The sequence below is a fragment of the Carcharhinus amblyrhynchos genome, chromosome 17, assembly GCF_965287045.1.
Source record: "Carcharhinus amblyrhynchos chromosome 17, sCarAmb.v2.hapA, whole genome shotgun sequence".
In the NCBI taxonomy this organism is placed as follows: Eukaryota; Metazoa; Chordata; class Chondrichthyes; order Carcharhiniformes; family Carcharhinidae; genus Carcharhinus; species Carcharhinus amblyrhynchos.
The window spans coordinates 32,102,880-32,115,513 of NC_137340.1; the positions used below are offsets into that span (position 1 = coordinate 32,102,880).

Here is a 12,634-nt window from a genome sequence, read left to right on the forward strand (position 1 = left end):
TTAAAGCCTGATAGGGATGATCCTCACTGAACCCAGTAAGCAGATGGAAGAGTGGGTGGAGCATTACTTCAAACTCTACATCACGGAGAATATTGTTACTGAAAGAAGCTCTCAGTGTTATTCCAGACTTTCCTGTCAGGGAGGAGCTGGACAGCAAGCCCACCATAGCAGAGCTCAACGTGGACCATCTTGCCAGTGGTAAAGCACTAGGAAACAGCAGCATTCCACCTGAAATCATCAAAGCTGGAAAACTGGCTCTGCTGCAGCATTTCCGTGAACTTTCATGTCTCTGCTCGAAGGAAGTATCTGTGCTGCAAAAATAGTCACCTTATATAAAAAGCAAAAGGGATCACAGTGATAGCAACAATTACCAAGACATCTCCTTGTTAAGTATAGTGGGGAAAGTCTTTGCTAGTGTTTCTCTGAACAGATTGCAGACCCCAGTATCAAACATCTATCCTGAGTCTCAGTGTGGCTACAGGAAGCTGGCAGATCAACATGATTTTATACTTTTGGCAATTACAGGAAATGTGCCAAAACCACTTCACACTGCCTTCATAGACATCACCAAGGCCCTTGATCTTGACAGCGGAGATGGACTCTTTAAACGGTTACGGAAAATGGGCCACGCACCTGGATTCTTTCCACAAGAACAAGCACAGTTTTGTAGTTTCAATAGAGTATCTTCAGAGGATTTCAAGGTCCTCCTGCAGGGTAAAGCAGGGCTACATCCTGACACCAATACTCCTTGGAATATCTTTCCCCATGCTGCTATTGTATACTTTCAGCGACTGAAATGAGGGTGTCTATGTGCATACCAGAACTAACTTGGCAAGATTGCACACCAAGGCCAAAGTATATAATGTCCTAGTTTGTGAGTTGCTGTATCACTGATGATGCGACGCTGACATCCATACTGAGGTTCATTTGCAACTGCTTGCAGATCATTTCTCCCAGGCCTGCAAGCAGTTTGCACTGACAATTAGCATCAGAAAGACCAAAGTTACAGACCACTACATGGAGACTCCGCCTTCCATCAATACTGATAACCTCACTCTGGGGGTCATCGACAGCTTCATGCAGCTTGGATCAACCATTCCCAGCAATCTGCTCCTTGATGCCAAATTCAGCACCAGAATTGCCCGGGCTGCCGCTGTCACGTCAAAGTGGAGAAATTGAGTGTGGACCAACAGCAAACTAACAGAAAATGTAAAGCTTTGTCTGCACCAAGTTTGTGATCTCATCACCCTTCCTTTAGAGTAGTGAAGCATGGACAACTTATGTAAGTAAAGAAAAGTGACTGAACAGCTTCCACCTCTGATGCCTCAGATGAAATGGTCAGGCCAAAGTGATAAACATAGAAATATATCAGTGTATAGGGATCCCCAGCACGTCTGCCCTTTTGAGTCAGCAGTGACTCCATTGGCTGGGTTGAGGGCTAAATGGACCACTTCCTCATCCTCAAAGAAATAGCATGCTTGTTATTGGCACAAGACAAACAGACTGCCTATGTTAGTGACACAAGGATGTTAACAAGTGAGGCTTCAATGACCGGAGTTGATGTATGGGAAGTCCTCGCTGCTAGTTGGGATGCCTGGAGACAAGCAACAAGGAAGGACATGGAAAAAAGGACATGGAAAAAAGGAAGGACATGGAAAAAACAGAGGTCAAGAGAAATGACCAGACCGTGGAAAAGAGTAATTGGAATCAGGCCAACACTATTTAACTGTGCCAGCTGCGGAAGGGACTGCCAGTCACCAACTGGCCTCTACAGCCACAACACATGATATTCAATACGGAAATAACACCCACCTTAAGCACAGTCTATCATCTGCTAAGGTTGACAGATGCCTAAACACTGACTGAATTCAATATACCCACCATATTGATTGCAGTCAATCCTGATTATAACTACAGTAGAATAATCTGCAAGTTGTTAATTAATCAGTTACTGACTGGTTGGCATACATGCTCACCCTGCTCTTCACTGGAGAGAGTCTGTGCATTGGAATTTGCTCGACGGATTCTTAGTGTAATACAGCCATTTTCATGAAGGCAAAATAAAGCATCTCGTTGGCGGCAAGGAATGACCTAGGACAGAAAGACAGTAAATTCTTCGAAAACATCATTGTATTTAAATGCAAGAATACTAGAACTAGTGTGTGCTAGAATTTCACATAAATCACGCGCATGATCTGAAAATATTGCAGGAAAACACAGCACAATGGGTTTTAGTACTCTAGATACTCAATAGCAAAACTATAAATAGTGATTTTAGTTGCATCTAATATTTGCCATAATCTCGACTGCAGTATCTGTTATCAGGAAAGAGTCAAATGGAATTATTACAGGTTCTCACGTCATAACCACTGAAACATTGATTACACTGGCAGGATGCATGAAATAAATTCAAGGCAGATATTTTCAACGACTACGAAGTTCAACTCAATCTCAAAAACGCAATAATTAAACTTAGCTAGTACGCAATCCCTTACAATTTAAAAATATTGCCTACCATATAATCATCAGATTCTCACTTCAGTCTTGATTTTTAATTATGTCTACGAGGATGCACTTTCTGGATTATAATCCAGATGTGGAAGCTTTCTTTTCCTTTTATCTATCAGGTTTCAATACAACATATACTGCCAATTCCAACTTAATTCTTAATATCTCAAAAGACTTATTTTGCAGTAGTTAAATCATTCTGTAGTCATTCTGAACATAACAATGTCAGTAGGAGGGTAGAGTTAGTTACCTGTAGAAATGGAGCCCCTGTTCTTTCAATAGCAACTATGCCCACTGTTTGATTTACTTCCAAGTCAAGGATTAGGATTTCTCTGGGATACAGTAGCAGCATATGGTTCCTCTTAGATGGCAAATAGGACAATTGCAGGCAGTCATTCAAAGTTACTGACTCAGCACTGAAAAAAAAATCAGGTGAATAATAAACAAGCATGATAACAGAAACTATTACTGTATGCTAAAAGTAAAACGTGATTTAATTTTTGTTTGGAAGTAGTGGGATCACTGTCAGAAATCTTGCTGAAACATTATAAAATTAATATACAAACTGGATCAATATTTTGTCTTAATTTAATAAGTCTAGCCAGATGTAGGAAACCTTTAGGGAAAAAAAACTCAATGCAATTGGGGATAACATATATAATTGTAAATACATGTCATTAAAAATAGATTAATTATTGAGGACTGATGTTTTTCTTCAGCTTTCCAAAATACACATTTTTAATCATGCATGAGGTATTGCTAAATACTGTTAAAAAATTAAACTTGAGGATTATATAGGGCAGTTCTAATTTTACTTATGCTGAGCTCACTGATGTCAGTGATATTAGTGCTGGGGTAATCAAACTAAGAATACAAGATTATGAGGAGAGGGGGACTTTACAGCAAATACATCTTCTCTCACTAAAAGAGCAAATCATAATTGGAGCCTGCAAAATGTAACATTTTAACTTAAAATGCGACTTACTTGGGCTTTTCATTAGTAATGAGGATTTTCACTCTGTTTAAGGCTTTCTTGGCTCCAGTAGCTGCTGGTTTTGTGTGGGCAGGACTTGAGTGAGGACTTGATATGTAAACCTTCTTGCCTGAACTGCTGGGAGCTTTGGATGGTGAAAAATCTGAGACAAACACTATACCCTCACTGGTCAGCACTACAAACAGGAGACAATGGAACATAAATTGCAGTTTAAAAAAGTTTGGAAATCTCTTAATAAGCAGTTAATTGTTACAGCTCAGACGATAGCATTTGACCCATCGTGTCTGCACTACCTGAATGAACAATTCATTTTGTGCATTACCCACCTTCTACCTATAGCCCTGAACATTCTTCAATTTTTGTTTCCTTATTCAGTTTTAATGCAAGATATTTTACCTAAAAATGATAATATACTGTCTAGCTAGCCACCAAGAGATCAGCAAAACAAAAAGGTCATGACAATTTCCCAATTAATGTCTCTTCTCTGCAGAGAAACACTTAGTCTTCACTCGTTGCCTTTCACCAGTAGATGCAACTCCATCAGTGCTAAAAGTTAGGTTATGTGCTATTTGCTAAAGCACAGCAACTTGGAACACCAAATACAATGGGCTGTCTTCACAGCAACATGTTTAACATTAAACACATCCTGCAAAATATATTCTGTCACATAGCCTGGAAACATAAAAAATAGGTTTAATTTCATGTCTGCGCTGCAGCCTTTTAAATTAATTTGAAAATGGTTTTCAGTGGCGAGAAAGTGTCAGTTGCTCAAATATCAGTTGACTGGGAGTGGGTGCCCACCCTTGGAAGGAAGTCCTGCTGGACAAATTGGTTGACAGCTTGCGAACCCACGCACAACGCCGCAGTGCTCTGCCTGGAACTAAGTTCCGGGACCATTAGAAAGATGGGAGGGTAGGGAAGTGGTGGGAGGGTAGGGAAGGGAAGGGAAGAGGATGATTGCAGCATTGAGGAGTAAGCTGGGTATATGGGAGGGCGGGAGGCCCGGCACTCCAAGGTCCTGGAAAGGAGGGCGCCCCAACTCTGATTGAGGCACCCCCACCTCCCTCCTCCATCCTCCTTCCTGCTGCAGATGGAGAAAGGTTTTTCCCCCCTCTGGTTCCCTCTCACCCTATTCGCACCCACTCCCGCTAGCCTAAAAATTGAGGCTCAGCAGGAAAAGACCATTAATAAGAACATAAGACATAGGAGCGGGAAGAGTCTTTCCACCTCTATCCTATCCATCCCATTCATCATCTTATACGTCTCAATGAGATCGCCCCTCATTCTTCTAAACTCTAACGAGTACAAGCCCAGTTTATTCAGCCTCTCCTCATAGCTCAACCCCGGTATCAGCCTAGTAAACCTCTTCTGCACTCCCTCCAAGGCCAAAATATCTTTGCGCAGGTGCGGCGCCCAAAACTGCACACAGTACCATATAAGTGACCATATAAGAGCTATAAGGGCTGATTTCTCACCTGAAGCCTTGTCTGCCCAAGCATGAAATTGAGTCTGTGTTTGGACTGAAGAGTTTCCAAGGGGAACTCCCGTTCATTTGATTTTACGATGCCACCTCAGACCCGCCTTGGGAGAACATAAAGTTCTGCCCTGTCAACGATGTGAGTCCTTGCTCTACAGAAATTGTCTGGCATGCAGAGGATGTGGGCTTTGCTGGTAAGGCCAGCATTTGTTTTCCTTCCCCAAGTGGCCTTGTAAAAACAGCAATGAGCCAACTTCTTGAATGCAACCAGGTAGCTTACTAGGTCATTCCAGAAAGCAGTTAAGAGTTAATGACATTGTAGGTCTGGAGTCATGTAGAGGCCAAATCATGAAAGCAAGGCAGATTTCCTTTCCTAAAGGACTTTAGAGATGGGGTTTCTATTGCAATCCAATCACCATCACTGATACTAGCTTTCTGTTCCCCATTTTATCACTGATACTAACCTTTTGTTCCACATTTTACTTAATTAATTGAAATTAAATTCACCAGCCTCCATACTGCGATTTGAACACGTCTTCATGGTATTAATTCAGGCCTTGGATTGTTACAACATGACAGGAGAAGCATTCAGCCATTGCGTTTGCACCAGTTCTTTCATTGAGCAACTCAGTTAGTTGCACTACTCCATGCTTTCCCCGTGTCCCTACAATTTTTTTCCAGTAACCCGATTCTTTTGAAGGCTGCAACTGAACTGTATTCACCACACTATTAGTTGCCCTCCCTTTCTCCATGCAGCAATGTATGTAGAGTGCAAGAAAAACTTGCATTCGTGTAGCATTCTTCACAATCACTGCTTTACAGCCATTGAAGTGTATTTGAAATGTAGTCGCTGTTGCAATGTAGGAAACATGCACTTAAAATATCCCCACTTTAAAGGTGATTCATTGTTTCATGACATTTCTGCCCGACAGCCTTTACCTCCAATTTATCTGGACCAGGTCCATCAATTCACTTAAAGTAGCCCTTTTCCAATCAAGTATTTTTATTCTATATTGTTCTTGCCCTTCCAGTAAGCCTTACAATATTATGATCACTATTCCAGAGATGCTCCCCAATTGTAACATTATCACCTTAACCCATTTTAAAGTAAAGTTTATTTATTAGTCACAAGTAAGGTTTACATTAACACTGCAACGAAGTTACTGTGAAATTCCCCCTTTTCCTCAAGGCTAAATCCACCAAGGCATTTCTTAGGCAGGAAACATGCAAGTTTAAAAAAATCTTCCAAACACTTAGACAAGTAGATGTAGATTGCCATCTGCACTGTGAAAAGTAGCATTATTGTGAAAAATACACATCCTGGATCTATAACTGAGCTCAGCCAGGAAAAAGCTGCACGCAAATGTATTTATACAAATGCAAAAAGTTCCCTAGCTTTTAAGTTTTTGGTACTTTGGGAAGCTCGTCTACCATAAAGACTTTGTAGTTAGCTTACAAAGGGTTCAAGCGATCCAATTACTTATCGCAAGGTATGTTATTTCAGAACCAGACTTTGGTGAATACAGTTCAAATTATTTTTTGTAATACTTCAGTTGCTTTGCTAACGCAATGGTCCCAATATTTTAAAATAAGTGCCTTATGTAGGGGATGCACGAATAATTGAACTGCTTCATTTTAATCATTATATGTAGACCAAAGTAGCACAAAATAAATACACAAGCACAGGGCTCTTTTCTGACCGGGTTCAGCCCAAGATCCAATGATACACCATTTCCAGTGTTCACATTGTGCTGCGCTGCATAACAAATTCCACACCTAGTTTCAGAGTAGCAAGTGTAGCATATGTCAGCCTTGGAATGCTGATCAGGCACTGAAAGTGATAGAAAACAAGGCTGCCTAAATTAGGAGCATCACTGATAAAAAATACAGTAACGGACACACTGACAAATATCAGAGATGAGGTACAATAGGGGCTGACTGAGAATTGGGCATGAAAATTGGAACAGAAGTTCTGTTCCTCATTAAGGGCGGCACAGTGCTGCCTCACAGGGCCAAGGACCTGGGTTTGATTCCCAGCTTGGGTCAGTGTGTGGAACCTGCACGTTCTCCCCACCTCTGCGTGGGTTTCCTCCCACAGTCCAAAAGACGGGCTGGTTGGGTGCATTGACCATGCTAAATTTCCCTTCAGTGTACCTGAACAGGCGCTGGAGTGTGGCGAACAGGGGATTTTCACAGCAACTTCATTGCTGTGTTAATGTGAGCCTACATTAATGTGACATTAATAAATAAACTAATCTAATACAGAAGTAGGCGAGTCACACAGGATCAAGCAGAAGGCCATTACTACTGACTTAAGAGATAAAATAGAAAATATTCCTATCAGCCTTAAGAATTGCAATGTTGCCATGAAGTGCACATCACATTATGGGGGCAATTTCTGGTCTCAAAGCACAGCAGCAAAGAATATTTTACAGTTGAGTTCTATAAGGTCAACATCTTTAGGCTTTTCTTTTGAAAAATAGCCTACTAGTACCTTTTTGTTGTAAAGATTACACACACTACACATGGCTGAACTCTCAACCGTTTTTACATTTCTCACCAAATCCTGTGCAGTTGCAAAACCAGAAACAGATATGTTTTACCACACAGTCAAATGTTTACAACACCTTAACTATTCGATACACTGAATCATTCAGAGACAAACAGTTCTTAAACCTGTTAAAGGCATATAGAAGAATAAACTTGCAGCTTATTTCTTGTCGAATCATAGAATCAATAAGGCATGGAAGGAGTCATTTGACCCATCGTGTCTACAGCGGCTCTCCAAATAAGCATCGTCACAGTGTCATTCACCTGCCTCTTCCCCATACCTCTCCCAAGATAGTGATACCCTCTATAACCCCTCAGGGCTCAAAATTTAATCCACATTTCAGTTGTTGCAAATTATTCAAAGTGCAGTAGATTGTGTATCATGAATTCTTCTACAGAAATTACTGTAATCATAGATAGGTTGTTACACTGTAAGAACAAGCCAAGTTTTAATCCTGCCTTGCTAAATGAATACCTTCACATTCATACTTTCCATTTAAGCAGAAAGAGGGATCAACTTACATGCTAGATTTGATAGCTCAAAGGGATCAAACGAAAAGGAAAGTATATTTTCTGCATAACTTTTCTTCCACAGTTTGGTACCAGTATCTGCGTTCCAAAGAACGATGTAGTTTGGTGGATGAATCGCTAACAGAAGGTCTCGAGAGGCATCCTGGTTCCACAGCCACTCCATGTCTATTCGCAAGAAGGAAACAGAAAATGTTAGTAATAGTGTTTCCTTTTGGCTTGAGAACAAAAACGTGGATGATCTTTAAGCAAGACAGAATATGATTTAATCAAGCAATTAAAAAAAAATCATATAGAGGCACAACCATTCAGCGTGCCAACACCTTTTGGACCTGGTTTGACTACATATCAGGCTAATGAGTAAATATGCCTTATTTATTGTAAAACGTACAGTGTCAAACAGGGAGAAATCCATCATTAATTCATATATTTACAAGATCATCACTCTTCAATCCAAGTGTATTTTCCATCGTAAGCTTTTAATTAAAAAGAAACATACAGCTGTTAATTACTTCAGTGTGTAGTTTTCTTTACTTATCACTTCATGAGCTGATTATCAAAAACAACTTATCTCAAGGGGTTAATAATACAATGCCAACTAATTAACTGTTTCCTTTCCACCACACCCAAAAATATAAAATGTACAGAAATATCTGTTACATATTACTGTGAAATTGAAAGCAAAGAGCAGCTGAATGTCAGAGATCTGCTAAATTAGGCTTTGTTGTCAGGGTTATTAAATTTCCAGCATAGCATACCTTTTATAGGAAATGTGCATAATGCAGCTGTAAGTGCTCAAAAGCATTTCTATTGTGCATTCATGAAATATCATGTTGTTTTTTGGACAATGTCAATTCATCAACAACCTGCCTAGATTCTAAATTTCCAAAGTCTAGAGTAATGTTAAATCCTTTTACTACTTCACCATTTCCCATTTTGGACCCAGGTCTCTCAGTTGTAGAGTCATTGAGGTTTACAGTATGGAAACAGGCTCTTCGGTCCAACTTGTCCATACCACCCTTTTTTTTTAAACCCCCAAGGTAATCCTAATTGCCTGCATTTGGCCCATATCCCTCTATGCTCATCTTACCCATGTAACTGTCCAAATGCTTTTTAAAAGACAAAATTGTACTCGCCTCTACTACTACCTCTGGTAGCTTTTTCCAGACACTCTCCACCCTCTGTGTGAAAAAACTGCCCCTCTGGACACTTTTGTATCTCTCCCTCTCACCTTAATTCTATGCCTCAGTGGGGCATTCAAACATAGTTCAAGACGAAACCAGTCCTTTGCTTGAGATGTTTCATGCTGATGATTTTACAATAAGGCCTCCGTGAAGTCTACAAGTAGCAATTCACAAGTATAAATGTGATACGAAAAATCCCAATTCACCAAAACGGAACAAGTAATAGCACTGTATTTGCACAACATGGTTTTACATGGATTTTCAAGTGCTGCCTGACTTCTGGACCCAGGGTATCATCAATAGAATTTTGTATCATGTCAAGCGTTTTCAGTTGAATGTTGTAGTAAAAGCCTGTTGATCAATTTCAGTACTCCATAATTTGTCAACAGTATAATCTGCTAAAACTCAGTCAAACATATTACTTGATTATCTACACATATTTCACCGAATAACAAGATAAATGTTCGACTAGTCTCATAAATCCAACCGTAGGGACAACATCTATTGACTAAAACCATAATTCAGATAGTTTATTCTTCACAAATGAAAATATTTTATGTCCCACAAAGAAGACCAGGTCCAAAATGGTAAATAGTAAAGCGATAAAAGGATTTACTATTACTCTAGACTTTGGAAGTTTAGAATTTAGTCTGGTTATTGATTGACATTGATCATCTTGAATATTATTTTGACAATTTGTATTTATATAGCATCAACATGTAGAAATGCCGCAAGCTGCTTCTCACACCTGCAAAGAAAAAATGGATGGTAAACCAAAGGAGACAGTATGGGGGAATGAGCAAAATTTACTTCCACCTCCGTAATATCACCTAATTCCCAGCACTCAGCTCATCTGCTGTTAAACCCTCAACCGTACCTTTGTTATCTCTAGAATTGTCTATTCCAATGCTCTCTTGGCTGGCTGCCCACCTTTCACCCTTCGCAGACCTGTGCTCTTCCAAAATCTCCTGCCTGTATCTTAACTCCCTCCAAGTCTCTTTAAGCCATCAACTTGTGCTTGCTGACCTACACCTACTCCTCAAATCCAAAATGCTCATTCTTGTTTTCAATTCTCTTCATAGCCCCAATGTCTAACCTTCTGAGAAGCCTTTGAGATCTCAGCATTCTTCCAATTCTGTTCATTGTGCTTAAAGGAAAGTCAGTGGAGAGTTTAAAAATAATTAATGTGACTTGTACATCCAAACAGGCAGGAAAAGTAGAGAAGTACTGAGAGTAAATATAAAAACATCAAAAGATGCAGACAAAATCATAATAAAGCAACCAAAAAAAAGCACAACCTTCTCCCTCATTTCAAATATCCTGGCTGTAACTGGAAAAGACTGCGAACAGAGTATGCAGGTGGGAAACTTGACACTCAAGTTCTGATGCAAGCTAGGGTGGAGTCTGCATTGTGTTTGAAGCTTTGTTCGGGCAGCAGGCTCAAAAGCTGGGACGGTATGGGCATATTGTCTTCATTCACTAATGATCCAACTGTTTGCAATCTTTTAGGCCACGTGATTGATTTGTGTCCCCGACAACCTTGCTGATGTTTGTCAGAGTGCATTTTGGAAGGTGGTGGTGTCTCTAATCGTAACAATGCATAGGTAAATACAAAAGAAATAAATGCCACAATGCCTTTGCTATAAATGGTTCTCATCGGTCCAGCCCAAGGTTGCAGAATACCGACTGCTGATATTCACCTGATATTGATAAGGAAATTACTTGAGAACATACATGGCAGCATGATGATGTTTGTCGGTGTCAGTCAGTAATTCACAAGTTGCAACAAACTTATCATGTACACAGTGTGGATCAGTGTGGAGAAATTATACAGAACTTTGTCTTTCAAAGTTTACTAAAAAATAGCCAGCAAGGATTTGATTTGATTTATTATTGTCAAATGTATTAACAAATAGTGAAAAGTATTGTTTCTTGCATGCTATACAGACAAAACATACTGTTCATAGAGAAGGAAACAAGAACATAAGAACATAAGCAATAAGAGCACGAGTAGGCCATCTAGCCCTTCAAGCCTGCCCCGCCATTCAATAAGATCATGGCTGATCTGAAGTGGACCAGTTCCACTTTCCTGCTTTCTCCCCATAACCCTTAATTCCCCCATCTATCAGAAATCTATCCACCCGTGACTTAAATATATTCAGCGAGGTAGCCTCCACCACTTCAATGGGCAGAGGATTCCAGAGATTCACCACCCTTTGAGTGAAGAAGTTCCTCCTCAACTCCGATCCAAACTGCCCCCCCACCTTATCTTGAGGCTGTGTCCTCTAGTCCTGCTATCCTAAGAAATAGAAATAAGAAATAGAAATAGGAGCAGGAGTAGGCCATCTAGCCCCTCGAGCCTGCCCCGCCATTCAATAAGATCATGGCTGATCTGTCGCTGCTCAGGTCCACTTTCCCGCTTTCTCCCCATAACCCTTAATCCCCTCTCTTATCAAAAACCCATCAACCCGCGTCTTAAAAATATTTAGCGAGGCAGCCTCCACCACTTCAACAGGCAGAGAATTCCAGAGATTCACCACCCTTTGAGTGAAGAAGTTCCTCCTCAACTCCGTTCTAAACCGCCCCCCTTTTATCTTGAGGCTGTGCCCCCTAGTCCTACTGTCTTTTTTGAGCGGGAAGAGTCTCTCCACCTCTATCCTATCCATCCCATTCATCATCTTATACGTCTCAATGAGATCTCCCCTCATTCTTCTAAACTCTAACGAGTACAAGCCCAGTTTATTCAGCCTCTCCTCATAGCTCAACCCCCTCAACTCCGGTATCAGCCTAGTAAACCTCCTCTGCACTCCCTCCAAGGCCAAAATATCTTTGCGAGTGCAGAATATAGTGTTACAGTCATAGCTAGGGTGTAGAGAAAGATCAACTTGATGCAATGTAAGTCCATTCAAAAGTCTGACAGCAGCAGGGACAAAGCTGTTCTCGAGTCGGTTGGTACGTGACCTCAGACTTTTGTATCTTTTTCCCGAAGGAAGAAGGTGGAAGAGAAAACGTCTGGGATGCCTGGGATCCTTAATTACGCTGGCTGCTTTGTCAAGGCAGTGGGAAATGTAGAGAGTCAAATGGATGGGAGGCTGGTTTGCACGATGGATTGGGTTACATTCACAACCTTTTGTAGTTCCTGTGGTCTTGGGCAGAGTAGGAGCCTTACAAGCTGTGACACAACCAGAAAGAATGCTTTCTATGGTGCATCTGTAAAAGTTGGTGAGAGTCATAGCTGACATGCCAAATTTCCTTAGCCTCCTGATAAACTCAAGCCTTTGCTAGGCTTTCTTAACTATAGTGTCAGCATGGGGGGGACCAGGACAGGTTGTTGTTGATCTGGACACTTAACAACTTGAAGTTCTCAACCCTTTCTACTTCGTCCCCATTGAT

General features: G+C 40.7%; 1 protein-coding gene across 1 annotated transcript in view; it reads right to left on the bottom strand.

Annotated features, from left to right (window-relative positions):
• The window catches only part of wdr11 (WD repeat domain 11), a 117,387-nt gene that overhangs the window by 82,161 nt on the left and 22,592 nt on the right, over nt 1–12,634 (bottom strand). The window contains exons 4-7 of the mRNA XM_080205739.1: nt 8,052–8,225; nt 3,494–3,677; nt 2,759–2,924; nt 1,977–2,091 (exon numbers count right to left, since the gene is read on the bottom strand). Coding sequence (XP_080061865.1) covers nt 1,977–2,091; nt 2,759–2,924; nt 3,494–3,677; nt 8,052–8,225 — 639 coding nt within the window. The remainder of the gene's footprint in view (nt 1–1,976; nt 2,092–2,758; nt 2,925–3,493; nt 3,678–8,051; nt 8,226–12,634) is intronic.